This window comes from Ambystoma mexicanum, chromosome 2p (genome assembly GCF_040938575.1).
Source record: "Ambystoma mexicanum isolate Mex_15411 chromosome 2p, UKY_AmexF1_1, whole genome shotgun sequence".
NCBI classification, from domain to species: Eukaryota; Metazoa; Chordata; class Amphibia; order Caudata; family Ambystomatidae; genus Ambystoma; species Ambystoma mexicanum.
This window is the reverse complement of record NC_090923.1, coordinates 210168552-210186442: the sequence shown is the minus strand read 5'-3', so window position 1 is coordinate 210186442 and position 17891 is coordinate 210168552. Positions and strand designations below refer to the sequence as shown.

Genomic DNA, 17891 nt, shown 5'->3' with positions numbered 1-17891 from the left:
CCATGGAGGAAGGGGGAATTACCGCCCCGCCAACCTTGTAATGGGGTGGTAATTCCCCCTTTCTCCATGGTGGAGTCGGTAACTTACCGGCATGGACTATGGTGCTATTAGCACCCTGGTTTTCTGCCTGGGTCGTAATGAGGCCCAATATCTCTCTTCTACCTCTCCTATTTATGAAATCTCCCAGACCAGGAACCAAATAGGTGCTGGGTATCACACAAATGCAATCAGTGTAAAACATTTTTTTTTTATTTTATATATATCTCAATTATCAGTATTACACAAAAAACACATATATATCTAAAACACAATCTTTTACAACCCAGTGTGACTAAAAATATTCAAGATACAATATAAACAATCAGAAAATAATACATATTATTAATGAAACCTTAAATAAGTACCTTAGTACGGTTGATTCCTCCACAGTGGTCAATTGTCCACTATGAATGGATCGACCTCAAAGTGCAAAGTGCAAAAGTGCAAATTGAATGGTAATGTTAAACATGTAGTGCAAAATCTGTGTTGGATTTTTACAGTTTTTTTAAATATATAAAGGACCCTTTTTCATCTAGGTACCTTTAAACCTTTTTATTAGAGTACAGTATCTCACTCCTTTCCTCTGAAAGGTATCTCATAATTAATAATTTCGGTCTTGCCAAACTGTTATTAAATCACAGCGCTACACACCCAACATGTTTCGTTCTACTGAAGCTATTCTGCTCTCAATATGAGAACTTCTTCAGGGGGAACAACTTAATCCCACTACACACATGAAACACAAGACTTGAACCATTAAAATACAGTTTAACAATCTATTCTACAGGACTAACTTTAACACACAAATGTGAACTTGAGCACCGTCTGGAAAATTGGTTCTCGGGTCAATTTTCTTTACTTCTTGAAAATCGAAGAGAGCATAGCTAAGCCATACCAGGAGAGAACGAGAGAAAGGAAAAAAAAAGGGGAAAAAGTAGCAATTACCACTTTGTGTATAAGGTTTAGCTACAGAAACGTTTCAAAAGCATTTTATTATGCTTTCCACGCACTTACCATGCGTTGGTTACATTTTTAATCCTGCGCATGGGAATATCCAGGTGTCCTTTTACTGGACCGCTCCCTGTGAAAACACCATAGAGACATGCCATATATAACCTTACTACAACTAACTTTTAACTTCCTTTAGCTTCCTCTGCAGATTCAGGCAATTCCCAAACCTTAATTAGAATGTACATCAATGGTTACACATATATGAATACTTTGTTGTATTCTGCACATGCCCTTATCAGTTAATAACTGTACGTTAAATAACGACTAGGTCGCATAATTCATTTATCACAGTTTACCTTTTGTACACAAGGAGTTGCTTCTAGGAGCACTGAAAACTCCTCCTGCCACACTTTTTATTGATGTTGTTACCAAATGCCCGCGGGATTCTCTTTGTCCCGATCGAGCAGCTGTGTTAACTGAAGCTGCTGATCAACGCCTATGAACAACAACATGACACGGTTTCAACGAAGGTGTCAAACGTCCTTGTATGGACAGTTGTTTGTCTGTAAATGCCAATAGTTAAGAGCTGTCCCAGAAGCAGCAATTAATTTCGAATGCATTGAGGAAGAAACTTAATCTTCAGGGGCCCATTCATGTGAAAAAATCAAAATCCTCATAAAAAGTGTCAATTATGTTTTTTGTTGTACTGCGATGAAACACAAGCATTTTAACATGTTGTCCCTAACAAAGATTACATCATTTAATTGATTACTTTATTAAGTAAAATGTCAGTAAAATGTCAACTACATATTTTTAAAGAAAAGTGCAATACTTTCTTCTTGTCTGATAAGTAGACAAATTGTCATTTTTTAAGTGAAGTTGAAGATTCTATTCACATAATCAGGCATCACACCCCTCGCCGATAGGCCATAACCACATAAGGTAATGCCCCTGGGGCCATAGCTACAGGAACAAGAATAAGGCAGGGCCTTAATGAAGGCCGCAGGGGAATTACCTTATGTAGTAATGACCAGCCACTGAGGGGCTTATTGGCATTTGTATTCCAGGGATTAAAGCCCTGCGATACTAATGGTGATGTATTTTTTTTTCAGCATTTCTATGTGCCATTTCAGAAGGCGGCAGTCACAGTACATGTTAGTTCTAAAAAGACTAGAACGCACATACTGCTTCATTACTATGGATAAACAGGCTGCCATTTTGGGCCCCAGTTGTCCCATATTGATGAACCTGCTGTAGTGGTTGGTCCTTCTTCAGTTTCTGTGATGCTCTCTTTCAAGCCATTCCTCTATTCTCAGTTTGCCGGTAATGGAAATGTTGATTGTTTCTGGGGGTCCGTGCAACTATGAGCAGGGCAAAGAGGTTGCCATGTTTCACAACGAGGAAGTTGGTTTGTGCTTCATTTTTGTTTTCCAAATGAAAGGTTTCGGATTAACGTAGAAGCGATCGCTGGCAAGTAGTGAAAGTGTGAAGTATGAGGAAATGTCGCCGAACTACGGCAGGTGAATGAAGGATTAGCACCTGCACGAGGGGCACATCATTGGGTGAAAGGAATTATGCTATGGCAATGCTTACAAATTAATCAATCAAAAGTAAGAGTTTCACGTACTGCTGGTGCGCCGGGTACCAATATGCATTAGCAAACTGGGAGGGGGTGCGTCCAGTCACGATGCTCGGAATGCTGGCTGTATTCTCCAGTACACGCCCGCTTACCGAGTAGCCTGGGAGGCCAGCTCCCCCTTCACCACTTAGCACCGTGCAGCTTTCTACATGGGTGCTAATGGTGTCTTTAAAAAAAAAGACAAGAAACATACCTTTCTTACGCGACTCGGCACCGTGCCGTGCAGTTGTCAACTTAGACCATTTTCCTGTTGATGATGTCACAGTCATCACCATGGAAAATGGACATGCTGACCGGGTGCTAAAGGCGATATGCCGCTCGTTAAGGGATCCTCACTGCACCCGGAACCTTGACTTGGGCAGCGGCCCGTTACCTACAGCGTCGGCTTGCCTCTTCGGGGGGTTGATAATAAATCTAGCCTGCAGGGGAGTATACAGGCATCTCATGTTATCCAATGTAATCTCTGAATAGCACATTCAGCCCTGCATATTTGATTGCATTCTGCACTTCTAAAGGAATAGCAGTAATAACAGTACCAAATTGTCGTGACACAAACCAGCTATGGGACTTAGATGGATCTGTTGATGTAGAACTTTTGGCACTATGGAGTGTTTTTCACATGTCACTATGAAGTTACTTTGCAGTCAAGTGGAAACATACATTGCTTTACACACTATCCTTTTGATTGCATTATGCACATTGAAGTGCACATACTACTGACAACTCAAGTTATTCATTGTCTTGTGAGAGCAGTTAATTCTGAGCAAAGTGCATATATTTTCTTACATTCTGTTAATACCTATAATGCTCCAGGTATAGTGAAATAAACATGATGCAAAGAAATAAATAAAGCAGATATATGTTGTTGGAGAACATATATTTCTGCTCCACAAATATCATACAGAGTAAGTTGGCAGTGGTGGAGAAGTCTCCGACCAGTGGCTGGCCCTTGATTTGTAGCTGATAACACTTTTACGAAGATGCTTCATATGCAATAACGTATGGGAAAAGCAACACTGTAAGCCCCAGAAACTGCAGTTCACTTGATGTTAGGGAGATTTCTCACACAAGTGCTACATTTCTTCTACCTTAGAGACCTCCAGCTCTTTTGCTATATTTTTGGGCTTTGAAATGTTCATTTTCAATGTGTTTTACTTTTATGCACATGGACTATGGAGTCTCACCCACGCCATAGGCATCATCATTTTACTGTGTGTGACCCAACACCTTTAGTGCAGTGACACAGGGTTGTCTTTTCAGACTTCCCACTTTAAACTCCATTTTCTGGGATTGACTACTGTCTCCCATAACATGTAAAGTTACCATTGACTTGTATAGTCTTTTTAAATGTACAGACCCAGTGCACCCTATCTTCCAATAGAGTACTGGAGGGGTTAATAGTTATCCCCTCTTGTCTGATTCTCATGGAACATTAGTATATTCCCATTTCTCTAAGATTGGGCTGGTGGCAGTGGTATCTACCTTTTTTATTCTACCGCAGACTATGAAAATAGCCTTTGGTTCCATTGAGGCTATGGTGGTAGCCTCGAACTCAGACCCGGTAATCCACTTTAATTTTAACTTGGTTCCGGTCAAGTTAGTTTGCCATATCTTTTTGTTAAGATCTTTCTAGTGTTTTACTCTGAATGCCAAACCACGTTTGGTTCTTTTGTTCGCTGTCCTTTGGCACAGAAGCCCTTCTTAGGTGCCTGAGTGTCTGGGCGGACAGGATGTGAGGGAGGGGTGTGAGGCCCCCTGCACAGGGTCTCCTTGGAGACCCAAGTCATACTCTTGTTTGATTGGCTAGGTGGCTGTCCTGCCAGGATAGCCACCCTGCTGTGTGACTGACAGCCATACTGTGTGAATGGGGGATTTGGTGGATAAAAAGCATATCTCTGGGACTGAAGGCAGAGTTGCCACTGGAACGAGAGAACCAAAGAGAAGCTGAAAGAAGATGACTGCTGCAACTATTGGACACTCAATGAAGCACTGCTGCAGGTCCGAATCGCCTGAAACTTCGACGACAGAGGAGATCTGCAAGGAATCTTCTTCCCTTGAGCTCGATGGGAACAACCAGCTCACCAAACACCAGGCACTTGTCCTCATTCTGGTTCAATTCACTGTGCATCGCTGCAGTAGATCGGATAGCCAGTGGGAAGAGAACCAGTTTGGGTTTTAAGGAGTGCACCTTTTATTTGTTGTTTTGCTCCACTGCTGGCTTCTTCCATGGGCACTGCAGGACCCTCCAGCCATCCTCCTTCTTGTCACCACAACGGAAGCTTCAGGAACCGTGAGCATGTAGGAACTACCAGGAACTACTGCCTCAGCTACAGCTTCTTCTTCTTTAAAGGTACTGTGCAAATTTGGTTGTTCGTTTCGTCCGACCGCGGTGAAAGCGTGGGAAATCTTTTGCCTCTCCGAAGGCTTGTCTTCTCTTCTCCTTTAAGATCCTTTTCCACCGACCAGCTTCGTTTTGAACTCTTGCAAAGGCTTAACCACAAACTACTTTGAACTGTGTGATCCTCTGCAAAGACTCTGAACAATTAACATTGGCCCCGACCTATTGACTTAAAACCTAGTTGTAGTAGCCTTTTTTAGATTTCCCTGCCTGTAACTTGTTGGTGCTATTGATTTTGGATTACCTTGTCTTTTCTCCCTTTTAAATTGCCGGAGTGCCATTTTGATCACGCTTCATTTTGAGCTCAACTTGTCTAGAATTGATTGGGTGTTATTGTAGTATATTAAGACTGTTATTCTCTGCTGCTTTATGATAGTGCATTGTTTTATAAATTATGGTGTAAATACATGTATATTTTTTTACTCAAAAACCTTTAATCAGTGTTTGTTAGAACCATAGTGATTGTTGTCCTTTGTAATCTCTTGTGCTGCTCACTTTGCTCTTGAGATAAGTCTCGCTGCTCAGCCATTGCTAGCACTTTACTGTGTAGTACAGGCTTGTACCAAAGGTGAAATTGTACTTACACGTGTATTCTTAATTGTGTGTAGTGTTCCCAAAGGGTACTGCACATGATTCTGCCTAACACTTGAATGTCAGGGATGGATGGATATGTAAGACACAGCATGGGATCACTTAGCATTAACTAGTTGTGCTGGGATTTACTCTCCACGTAGTAGATTTACCAGGCTGAAAAGTGTCAAGGGAGAGATCATCCACACACCCTTGTCTCCAGGCTCATGGCACCCTGCAACTCTGTTTTGGCAGTCTTTGAATTATTATATGACAGACACATGACACTATATGTATTGTATAAGCGAGCCAAATCACATGAGCTGAAGAACACGCATAAGATCTTAAATATCACTTCTGACAGTACAGGAGCCCTGTCTAGGCACATATTTCAGAAATTAGTAATACAACAAGCTAATACAGGTAGAGATGACAACATTGGCCACCAGTCTCTGCCAATTACTTTTCTAGTTGTTGTCCTGGCCTTGATAATGCATTTAGCCAGATTTTACTTTGCACTCAGACTACTAGGAAGTGTCTGGACAATCCAAGTAGTAAAATGTCCCCGCATTTCTAGTTGGGAGATCTCATCATAATTACAACCAAACCTTTCTTGCTAAATATGCCAGGAAAATAACCCAGTAGAGCTGTACCTTCACTTGTTGTTTTCACATATCACATATCACCTTTTACAGATGTGCAGTGACAGTTGTTTCCACCCTGTACCATTCAGGTGGTACTATGATGAAACATAGTAGTTCTCATGTTATGAAACTCACAATGATAAAAAGGCTGGGTAGGCCCAACAGAATTCAAATACATGATCTGCAAAGAGGCATGATGCAGGCATATTAACCTTGCTATTGGGCTGGCTAAATTCACTGGAATAACAACATGATTTTGCCCGGGCCTCATAAAAATGTTTTTGGGAATTCCTAGCCATTGATGATGTAAACATGATGTTAATATGCACTAGTATGCGTATGATACACAACATTGCCTAAAGATCAATTACATCAATAACACTCATTGACGCACAATCTATTCCTGATCCAAGACTAGATTTCATGCACTTACCTGAAAAACCATTGGACAAAGACCAAATTCATTTGCCTCAAAAACCAGAACAAGCATTCTGTGGAGGATCAGAAGAAGGATACAGAGGCTGCAAGGATTTGTTCAGTGTGAGATTTATTGCGAAGTAAAATAAGGCCTAACTCTCCCTATCTCGATGGTTTGCTGCCTTCCAATTATACTAATTAAGGTATGTCAGTCAGGATGAATGTCAGAAAAAAAGACTGTCCACTGTCCAAATCGAACCTATCTGACCCTACCACTAATATAACTAACTAAGGGAAGGAGTAGGACTCCCTGTTGACTTTTTTTTGTCACAGGGTTTTCAATGTTCTTTCATTCTATGAAATTAGCCATATGCAACTAGTCTCCTATTATCCTCTGTACTAAGTTCTGTAACTCTTGTAAGAGACTAGACTATTAGTTTTCCTCTCCCCTGGTATGCAGTTTTCCTTTTTTACAAGTTCCATCTCTCTTTCCTGTCTGGTTCTAATATGTCTTTCCAATTGCTGTTTATGTATTAGATGTGTCTTCCTGGTCTCATGAGTTGTTTTTTTATTCTTCGCAAGTGTCTTTATTTATTATAGTCTATTTCTTATCTTTAGGACCCGGGCTGACCTTTCTCTTTTACCAGGGTAACACATTTTTCATTAAAAACCTCTCCCACGTTGGGTGTCTAAATGTAGATCTGCCTTTCATAAACATGGTTCTCATTCCTCGGCTGATTTCCAATATCTTTCTCAGTGGTACTGGGACGGGTTTTGTTGGAGTAATCATGAGTCCCTCTTAACTGTCCCATACTCCTGATACCTGCATTACCTTCTATTCCAAGGGGTAACATCACCGATACCAGTAAGGTTTTGGACTTTCATTCAGGTTCTACTTGGCTGTGTGACTCATTTGTGACTCATTTGTCACACTGTATGTTCCATGTGTGTTTTGTTCTTGTCTTCCACATAAAAGGTGTACTGTGTGTCTGGTCAGGAGTATTTTTCTCCAATCAGTGGTATTGGCACTGTTCTGCTATCGGACTGCCCACGACCATAGCTGTGTGGTAAGCCTACCACCCAACTCCCTCTTTCACCGCATTGCAATGTCTTCTGGTATCACACACTGGTCTTTCATTGTCTTTTGTTCTGCATCAGACCTCGACTGACTTACGCGTGCTCTGCATTCTGGTAGAGCTCTGCCTCCTTCCGCTCTACTATGCAAAGGAGGCTTCTATCAGCTTCTCACAATGTCTCAACATCTCTCATTCATATCATCCATTTTCAACATCCTAGGCACATTCTAGGGGAGGAACTGATTTAAAGTGCTAGTCTGAGTGTTGTTAGAGATATTTCTTGGTGTTAGGTTTTGGTGGTATTTTTGGTGGTATTTCTGTAGTATAGTGGTGAGTCTAGAATATAGGGAACTGCCCGGTGATTGTTTCTATAACGGGGTCACTAACGGTAAATCAAGACTCTCTAGAAAATAACTTCATGCAGTTTTAGTATTTTATTTACAATACCGCGTAATGCCCTTTTGGAGGTATCTCAGGATACATTTACCATGTACATAAGACACTATCATTCACACAGAGCCTCAGAGAAAAACTCACTTCACTGTAACCAGTTGGTTTTATATTTTACCCCATGTGATAAAGTGAATTACGGCCTTTGGTAAATTGAGTTTACCACTCACGCTGCATCCATCTTTTTACCAACCCAAGAGACCTGAACACGGAATAAGTATGTGAGACTAATTTACCTTTCGATTGGATTCTTTATCAGTTGCTAAACATATGCAAAATACAAAATAACATGTTTAATGCACAATGACCGCACTACATTATAAATCTGTATTTCAAAGAGGAAGACAACACATTTATAAGCAGAACCCCTCTGCAGTTGTGTTCCCCGTAATACATGAGCTAATGATTTCTAATGAAAGATTCCCTCACAGTAAATAGATTTTCACCAAATGGGCTAAAATTCATTTCTTTTTGATAAATGCCCAGAACTCTGTTAAAGTTAAACCTTGTGCTTATCACAAGACTTTGCAATGTGTGAGCTACTGTCACATTTGAAGCTTGTCAAAAATGAATGCAGCTTCCTACGTTTAAATGCTCTGTGCAGAACCCAAAATGAATTAGAAAATGTGCCAGTCTACAATAGCTTGTAACATATCCTTGCAATAAATCACTCATTTAGCTTACACCTCAATTAACCAGACACTCACCAACAATGTAGCTTAATTATGTGCGCCCCCGGACTGAAAGCAACCACCACAGGATAACGCTTGCACGGAAGGTTCCCTTCAACTGCTTCTATTCTTCTATGAACTTGGAAGGAGTCCACAAAGTTTTTTCCTCAGCCTGCCTGTCAGCAATTTTTGAACGCTCTCAGGCTCAGTGCTATTAGCACCATGGTTGCCGCCAGTACCATACCGGTACCACCATGGAGGAAAGGGGAATTACCACCCCATTCCAAGGTTGCCAGGGCGGTAATTCCCCCTTTCTCCATGGCCCTTTCCCATTCCCATTTTTGCCCCATAGGGCTCAATGGGAATGGGTAGGAGCTAATTACGGTACAGCAAATTGCGGTACCATAATTAGCACCAAGGTCCCTTTGCGGGTCCCAACTTTAACGGCTGGTCTACACCAGCTGTTAAGGTCGAGTCCCGCAAAGGGACCTCGTAGTAAGGTGGTAAGGGTTTACCGGTACCGGTGCCCTTACCGGTACCGGTAAACCCTTACTACCTATCGTGTAATGAGGCCCTAAGAGTGCCCGAGCCAGCCAGACTCTTCTGAGACACATGCACCAGCCCAAGAGAGAGATGGCCTACTGGCTGCAGTGCTATTTAAGCCTTCTCTCTGAGTCTGCCCACAGATATAAATTGTACTTACATTAAATGTAAAAGTTCCTGCCTTTCTCTGTGATGTCATTCTCCATCAGAACCACATCCCTTTTAATCAACCACTGTTGAGCACATAATTATTCTGAGCTGCGTGGAATGGCAGCAACAAGGATGAGAGAGTTACATTTCTCTTGCACTGCATTTCAATTTTGTAAACTTAACAATGGATTCACTTCAAGCCACATGAAGTCAGCAAAACACATGTCATTTGTCATGTTTGTTTTTCCTGCATTTCAAATTAACTTGGCACAACACAAATGCCTTGCACAATCAGATATCAATCTGCACCAAAGTGTGTAAACAGAAATCAAGAATTGACTTGCTCTGAATATTAGTAGAGGATTGTATTGGTTAGGGGATATTAGTATAACTTAGTTTATGTTAGGCTTATGTTGTTCAGTGCAACTCAGCCCATAACTGTGGTGTAGGTGTGTAAAGTGATAACATCATGGTATGCAATGCCACATTTATCTGGCATGTGTTCTGTGCATTCATACTACTGACATCTACAATATTCAAGCTGAGTCTCACACATGAGTCTCACAATGGGGTCAGCCTTTACCCTTGTTGAAATGTGGAGCCATAGCTAGGATTCAGAGCCCCCTCTCCCTACAGTATCCTGTCATGGATAGCATGAGTTCATTCCCTCTTTATGAAATTGATAATTCTCTATTATATTAGAAAATCCATGTATGCCATCACTTGGAGTGTATCAGGAAGTTCCACACTGTATCAGAAGTCCTTGTTCCCAAGAGGGTAGTCTATCTCGGTGAGTCCCACTTTCCTGGACCCCTACTAAAGGTGTTGCAGAGCAGGAGCACCACCCTAGCTCACATAAAAGCATTCATGACTCAACTCTCAGCCAGTAATTAATCAATGTGCTTTGTCATTAATTGGGACCTCTCATTCGATATGCACATTAACAAGAAGACCCAAACATCATGATACCTGCATGCGATACTCCACAGTGTCAAGCCACTGATTTGCCATTAAATGTGAACTCTTATTCAATATGCACAATAACCTGAAGACCCAAAATTCCAAGCCATTCAGAACAGTAAATACTGGTCATTGAATGGTGGTAACACCCTACTCATAGGATTTGTGGATGTCACCATGGACTGAAATGTTGAGGCATCCTCACAGGACTAAGAAAATTCAATTCCAACAACTCCCATCTTCAGGGATATACAATGGCTTTCAATCAGGCAGCCCTAGCCTGCATGTCCTACAAAGCAGACACAACCAAAACACCACTCGACCAGACCAATAAAAACATTCAACATTACTAGAAGCAAAAATGAGAATAAAATCCACATTATCACTTGATTGGAAACAAAGAACTGCAATAGGAACACATTTGGAAACCAGCCTTCTCCTACCCTGAATAGGTTAACACAGTGAAGACATTCCCCCAACATCCTATATGTCAGCGGTAACCTGAACACACTACTCCTCAAATAACAGCTTGCTAAGCACTGATCACTCACTCATAACTATTCCTCCCCCTCCAGCACCAGCCCTCGAATTATCCATCCCAGATACTACTATTACCCTCTCACCCCACGTCAAACCCCCTGGTTATGCACCATATGTACAGTGCTCTATTCTTTCCAACTATGTTTTCACTAGAATAATTCCATATAAATATAAATGCAGACATGCTTACATATGGTCTATTGGCATGCAACAAGTACATTATGTTCACATTGCTTGAGCCCCAGGTGTCATTCTTTGTGATTCACTATCTGTATGCAATTTGGAGTTGGCCCAAGCACAATTTTTACTTACCATTCTTTTTTTTAAAAAATGGTATTCTTTTTGCATCACGCTCTATCTGCATTGATGTTGGGTGTTTATTCTAAGGTTACTTTCCTTAAACTGGAGTACAGTTTGCTTGGTAAGACACATTCAGGTTTCAAGAAGACAGGACAATTCATATGTTAATCTTCTGCATCTTCAATGTTACACACTTTCTACTTTCTGATAATGATATAATACATACCCAGTGGAATGTATTTGTTTATTTGACTGATGAAGAAACATTGCATTTGATCTCACTGTGTTGTTTTGTTTAATTGGTAATAGTTTCTAAGCATTTCACCCACCTGCATTTACTGTGAAACATTGACTTCATGTGCATTACTTTGTTGCTTAAGTCACACAAGTAACCATCTGAATATTTCTGTATTTTTCACTGGCAGATAGAGGACATGCAGTGGAGCAGAGGAATACGTGAGGTGCCACCCTCCATCTGCAGCCTCCCCTGCAAACCAGGAGAACGCAAAAGGACTAAGAAAGGGATGCCTTGCTGCTGGCAATGTGAGCTCTGTGATGGATACCAGTATCAGTTTGATGAGGTCACATGCCAGATCTGTGGCTATGGCTTAAGACCAAATGTGAACCGTACTGGATGCCGCCTGATACCCATCGTAAAACTGGAATGGCACTCTCCATGGGCGGTTATTCCGGTCTTCTTGGCTATGTTGGGGATTATTGCAACCATCTTTGTCATGGCCACCTTTATTCGATACAATGATACGCCTATTGTTCGGGCGTCAGGTAGGGAACTGAGCTATGTGCTACTCACTGGAATTTTCTTTTGCTACATTATCACCTTCCTAATGATTGCCAAGCCTGACGTTGGTGTCTGCTCTTTCCGGCGCATTTTCTTGGGCTTGGGAATGTGCATCAGTTACGCGGCACTCTTGACCAAAACTAACCGCATATATCGCATATTTGAACAAGGCAAAAAGTCAGTGACTGCACCTCGGCTGATTAGCCCGACATCACAGCTGGCAATCACATCTATCTTAATATCTGTCCAACTAATTGGTGTGTTCATCTGGTTTGGAGTATATCCACCACAGACTGTCGTAGACTATGAAGAGCAGAAGCCAATGGACCCTAATCAAGCCAGAGGCGTATTGAAGTGTGATATTTCAGATCTCCAAATCATATGCTCATTGGGATATAGCATACTCCTCATGGTCACGTGTACCGTGTATGCCATCAAGACTAGGGGAGTCCCAGAAAATTTCAATGAAGCCAAACCCATTGGATTTACTATGTATACTACCTGTATAGTATGGCTGGCATTCATACCCATATTTTTTGGAACAGCCCAGTCAGCTGAAAAGGTAAGTTATTGTGCTCTGTCCGCTCCTGTATTTTTATAATGATCTATTTGTAGATATAGTCATTCTTCTTGACATGACGACCATTCAAGTGTGGCCTCTGTATTTTGGTAAAAAAATAAAAAAAATAAAAATAAACATTAGGCTGAGAATTGATTTACTCTCAGATAAGGAGAAAACAGTGGTTGCAGGAACACATTTTCAAAGATTGGATAGCATAGTATGGTATTATATTTTAATATGATGTTTTATGGTGCACCAACTCATAGATGGACCACTTCTAAGCAACAGGTGCAACCTACGCCATACAGATACTTCTTGAGTCATGAATGTGGTTATAAGGCTATAAGGTTAACAAGCTTCAAATGTGACAGTATACATACATTGAGAATGGAAAATAACAAGCAGCCAGGCAGAGTAATTAAATTTAATTTCCATGTTCACCACTATGTATTTTGGGTGGTATATGGGTCTAGTAATGGGGGAAGGGCACATCCCATGGTTTTTCAATATAGTGACGGTTCCAGTGTGTATTTTGTAAATATGAATTAAAAACTGTGCCTCTCGATATTTTTGGGACCGAAACTCCAATGATCAATCACCGTTGAGCATAAGGACCAGGGCATTTGAGAGTTCAAGTTCAAAACATCTCAGCACTCAAAGATTGCAGACCTCTGCTCTATATTCGAGTTTATGTATACTTTTTAAAGTAAGTTACAACAATGCATGCCACAAATGTTTTTTGTTTTGTTATTTGGCACTCGAATAATCCAAATGAGACATCATTTGATTTTCAAGTGGACGATCTGACCGTAGTGCAGAAATTTAAAAGATCCCTGCAAATTTAAAAAGAGAGTACATATCTTTTTTCACATTTATCTTTGTGATTTTGAGCTGAAATTACTTTTTGGATCAAATGTTAAATGCTATTTTGCGCTAATGTCATTCACACACAGTGTGATCTGCGTCAATGACTTTTCATTATGCTCATTTGCATTCGACAGGGCCCCTACATTGATATGCATGTGTTCTATTAGTGACTAAATATGCTCAAAGATGAAATGGTGCATTACATTTTGAGACTTCCAAAGGTCCTTTGTCTGATGATCAACTGTTACTTCCTATAAAGTCACGTCAGTGGTATATACAATGTTCTGCTGTAAGTTAAAAGAGATTCTAGACCCTCCGCATGACCTAATGATTTAGAGAATCACAATTATTTTCGGTGTGATATTGTTCAGAATCGAGAAACAGAATCCATGGATATAAAAAATCTAAATTGAATAGAATGTGTTATGTGTATCTAAAACATTAAGTATAATAACAATTAGTTCACGTTGTATGTGTAATTTGGGAGTGTGGCAAAACATTTGACCTGGTGGTGACTAGGGCAGTCTTGATCCATGTCCATTACCACGTGGCATTGTGTTTGAAGGTCTATATGCAATGAATTGTTGGAGTTGCTATATTAAACAAGAGGTTAATTTTGCATTATAAATACCAAATTAGTATTGCCTCCTCACCCCTAATGGTTTATTTTGGATGAAATGACATGACATTGTCTCACACATCACATCAAACAGCATTCAGTCTCAAATGTGAATATTGAGTTTCTACAAAAAGAGGGTGAATTAATCTAATCTTCGGAGCGAGCCATTCTCTATGCATCATTAAGCATTCATTTTAACACACCTCCAATATAAGATGTGTAAAGTCAATTCTCTGGATGCTCGGATACATTTCATTAATAGAGATCTTCTTAAGCTACATATTGAATTTGATGAAATTTGAAGCCCCCCCTGTGCACACCACCCAGATAAGACCACTGCCAATCCCACTCCTGGAACTCATGGGTGGGTATAATTCTAATTAACTGCACATTTCACACACCATTCATGACACCACTCATCCATTCAGACAACAGACAGATACAACACACAGCCTTTCTTTTCACACGGACAAGAAAGAGATGGGACACAAATCTTGGGTTTTCTTGTTGTCTAATAATGTGGTTTTGGTGCAGAGGCTAGGTGGGATGGATGAAGCATGATGACTTAAATGCAGTGCATGCCCAGGCTGATTCGAGTCACACTTTTTGTTAGTCGACCATACTTGTCATGTGGAGGAAATTAGAGTTGTTCGTTTTCAGAATCTGTTTTAGGTGCTAGCTTTTGCATTCATACAAAATCCACGTAAGTTAGTGAGTTATCATTTTGTTTGCAGTGAGCCATCTCTCTGGTTAATTGCGTTCTAAAATGATTCCAACAGTGAGTTGCAATGTTGCATGCAAAACATTTGAACAGCTGCGATCGAAATATATATCTGTCTCAAGTATTTTTCCTGATATTGCCATTTATGATTTTTCAATTGCTTGCAGTGTACATTCCTTACTCTGCATTCAGCCCAGCAATCCTACCTCAACACGGGGAGTTCCTTCCCTCCCCAGTCACGTGGGTATGCAACAAACTGTTTAACAGATTTTAGCACACATCAAGCCCCTTGGATACCTCTTCCCTGAGCTAACAATGAGCCAAGAACGAGGCTGGTGCAGTGACATATATTGGTATTTATTTAAATTAAAACTAATAGAAATTAGCATGAAGAAATCAGAAAACACTTTATCCGTGGCACAACACAATCAACTTCTCTCAGCATAAATAAATCACAAAAGTGAGTTAAAAAGAGTTAAAATGAATACAATCTTGATTCTTTACTTTTTGCACATTTCACTTAACAAAATAATTACACTGCTCAATAACAAAGGCATGTATGTGATGTTTTGCGATTTTGATTTTCCTGCAGGCTTAAAAGGGTAGCAGTAGGATTTTGCAATTGGTAAAAATACATATGGCAATTATAATTTTGCCCACACCAAAACACAGGGTGATGTATCGCTTTGTTTTTCAGACCCCCCCCTTGCTTTGGTCTATGTTGGGAAGTCAGACAGAATAATGTGAATGCATTGGGGTCTTTTAGATTTCAGAACCCCCTCATTGACAGGCCTGTGTTGGGGATGCTGGATAAAAAGGTTGGACTGATTTAAGAACAAAGACACTTCTACTGTCGCTATAGCCAGAACAGCCCTGCTATACAATAGCCATACCACACTACTATCGCTGATCCCGGATCCAAATCGTACAATGTACCTTAGTAAGAGCCAAACAGCCACCCTACCGTACCTCCTCATACCTTTATTACACCTTGACATCTCTACTGCTGCCATAACTATGTAACCTGCAGAAAATGCACCCTGCCCAACCTCAGAAAGAAACACCAAACTACGATCCAGACTACCCCGCCTCTACAAGCCTATATGCCACAACAAGAGACCCACCCCGCAACACACTAAAACCTGTCCAAACCAAACCACACCCTGCCACAACTCCACCCAGCTCAAACTCATCCCTATAACAATCCAGGACACACCCAGCACTACCACTATATCCGGAGCCTTGATCAACGCTAGATCACTAGTGACCCACGCCACAGAAATAGCAGACACATTATCCTCAAACAACCTCGACCTCCTAGCAATCACTGAATCATGGCTGCACGAAGCAGCAGGCCCAGCACTTTCAATAGCCATTCCAGAAAATTACCAAATTATCAGAATGGACAGGCCCAATAACAGAGGAGGTGGCCTAGCCATCATAGCTAAAACAAACCTCGAGCTAAGACCACTGCCTCAAGCACCTCTCAAATCCTGCTTGCTCCAAGTAGCCAAATTGCCTATCTCCAACTATCGCACCTTAACTATTTACCGAATATATAGGCCACCTGGCCCCATTGGCTAATTCGAAGCAGACCTATCCAGCCTCCTAGCCAACAACATAAAAGACACCTCCCAAATATTATTGCTAGGTGACTTGAACCTTGGGTTAAATGACCCTGATGACAAACCAGCACAAGCTATAGCTAACATGCTAGATGAACACGGCCTAATCCAAAGAGTGCTCACCCCCACCCATAATAAAGGTAGGACCTTTGACTGTTCGCCACCCTGAACTGCGACACCGTCATCACCAAAACGGCCCCCCAACACTGGACAGACCATCACCTCATTGACTTCACTTTATCTCTCAATAAAGAAGTCAACAAAGGAAAAATCATGGCACCACCACTGCCCACTAGAGCAAAAAAAATATATAATCCCTGACAACCTCCTACCACTACTACTGCCAACCCTTAAAGCTCTTCCCGACAACCTAAATCCAGAATGTCTAGTAGAAAACTACAACAATGCCATAAAGAAAGGACTAGACATCATTGCCCCTCTCAAACTGCAAAAGAGCAAACAACAAGCCCACCTGAGCACCTGGTTCACCCCACATCTGAAAGAACTTAGATTGCACAAAAGGAAACTTGAAACCCAATGGCGCAATTCCCCTACAGAAGAGAACAAATCACAACTTAAACTTTTCACAAACAACTATAAAAACGAAATTCTACTCACTAAAAAGAATCTCTTCAATGAAAGAATCGAAAAATCTAGCTCCAACACCAGAGAACTATTTGCCATACTAAGGTAACTAGAATCCTCCATAATCCCTCCAGACAACATAATTAAGGACAAAGCATGGTGCACCAGCGTCCAAAACGCCCTAACTAATAAAATCAAAACTCTCCAAACTAAAATCGCACTAAAAAAAGACTCCCTCACTAATGAAGCATCTCCCAGCAACCACGCCAAAACAATCAACCCTCCAGGCCAGAACCTCTTCAGGTTCACCAAAATATCTATCCCAGAAACAGAAAGAGTTATAGCCTCACATAAACCATCTAACTGCAAAGGCGACATCTGCCCTCCCCAGATAATCAAGGATACTGCCAGGGACCTAGCCCCTTTATAACCAAGCTGATCAACGCATCCTTCTCATCCAACACCATACCAAGCAACCTCAAAGAATCTTGGGTCCTGCCTCTCCTCAAGAAGCAAACCCTAGACCCTGCTATTCCCACCAATTACAGGCCCATCACCACATTGCCGTTCCTGTTAAAGATAATAGACAGAGTAGCATACCTACAAATTCAGCAATATTTTGAAACTCACAAACTATTAGGCACACGTCAATCAGGCTTCAGACCGCAGCACGGTACCGAGACAGCCCTAATTGATCTCAAAACCCAGATCAAAGAGATTAACGACAAAGGGAACACCACCATGTTACTCCTCCTCGACCTGTCA

The 17891-nt window shown here is 41.1% G+C and overlaps 1 protein-coding gene across 1 annotated transcript in view; it reads left to right on the top strand.

The window, feature by feature from the left end:
• Positions 1-17891, top strand: part of GRM7 (glutamate metabotropic receptor 7) — a 2427639-nt gene that overhangs the window by 1612113 nt on the left and 797635 nt on the right. Inside the window, exon 8 of the mRNA XM_069643494.1 lies at positions 11774-12709. Coding sequence (XP_069499595.1) covers positions 11774-12709 — 936 coding nt within the window. The remainder of the gene's footprint in view (positions 1-11773; positions 12710-17891) is intronic.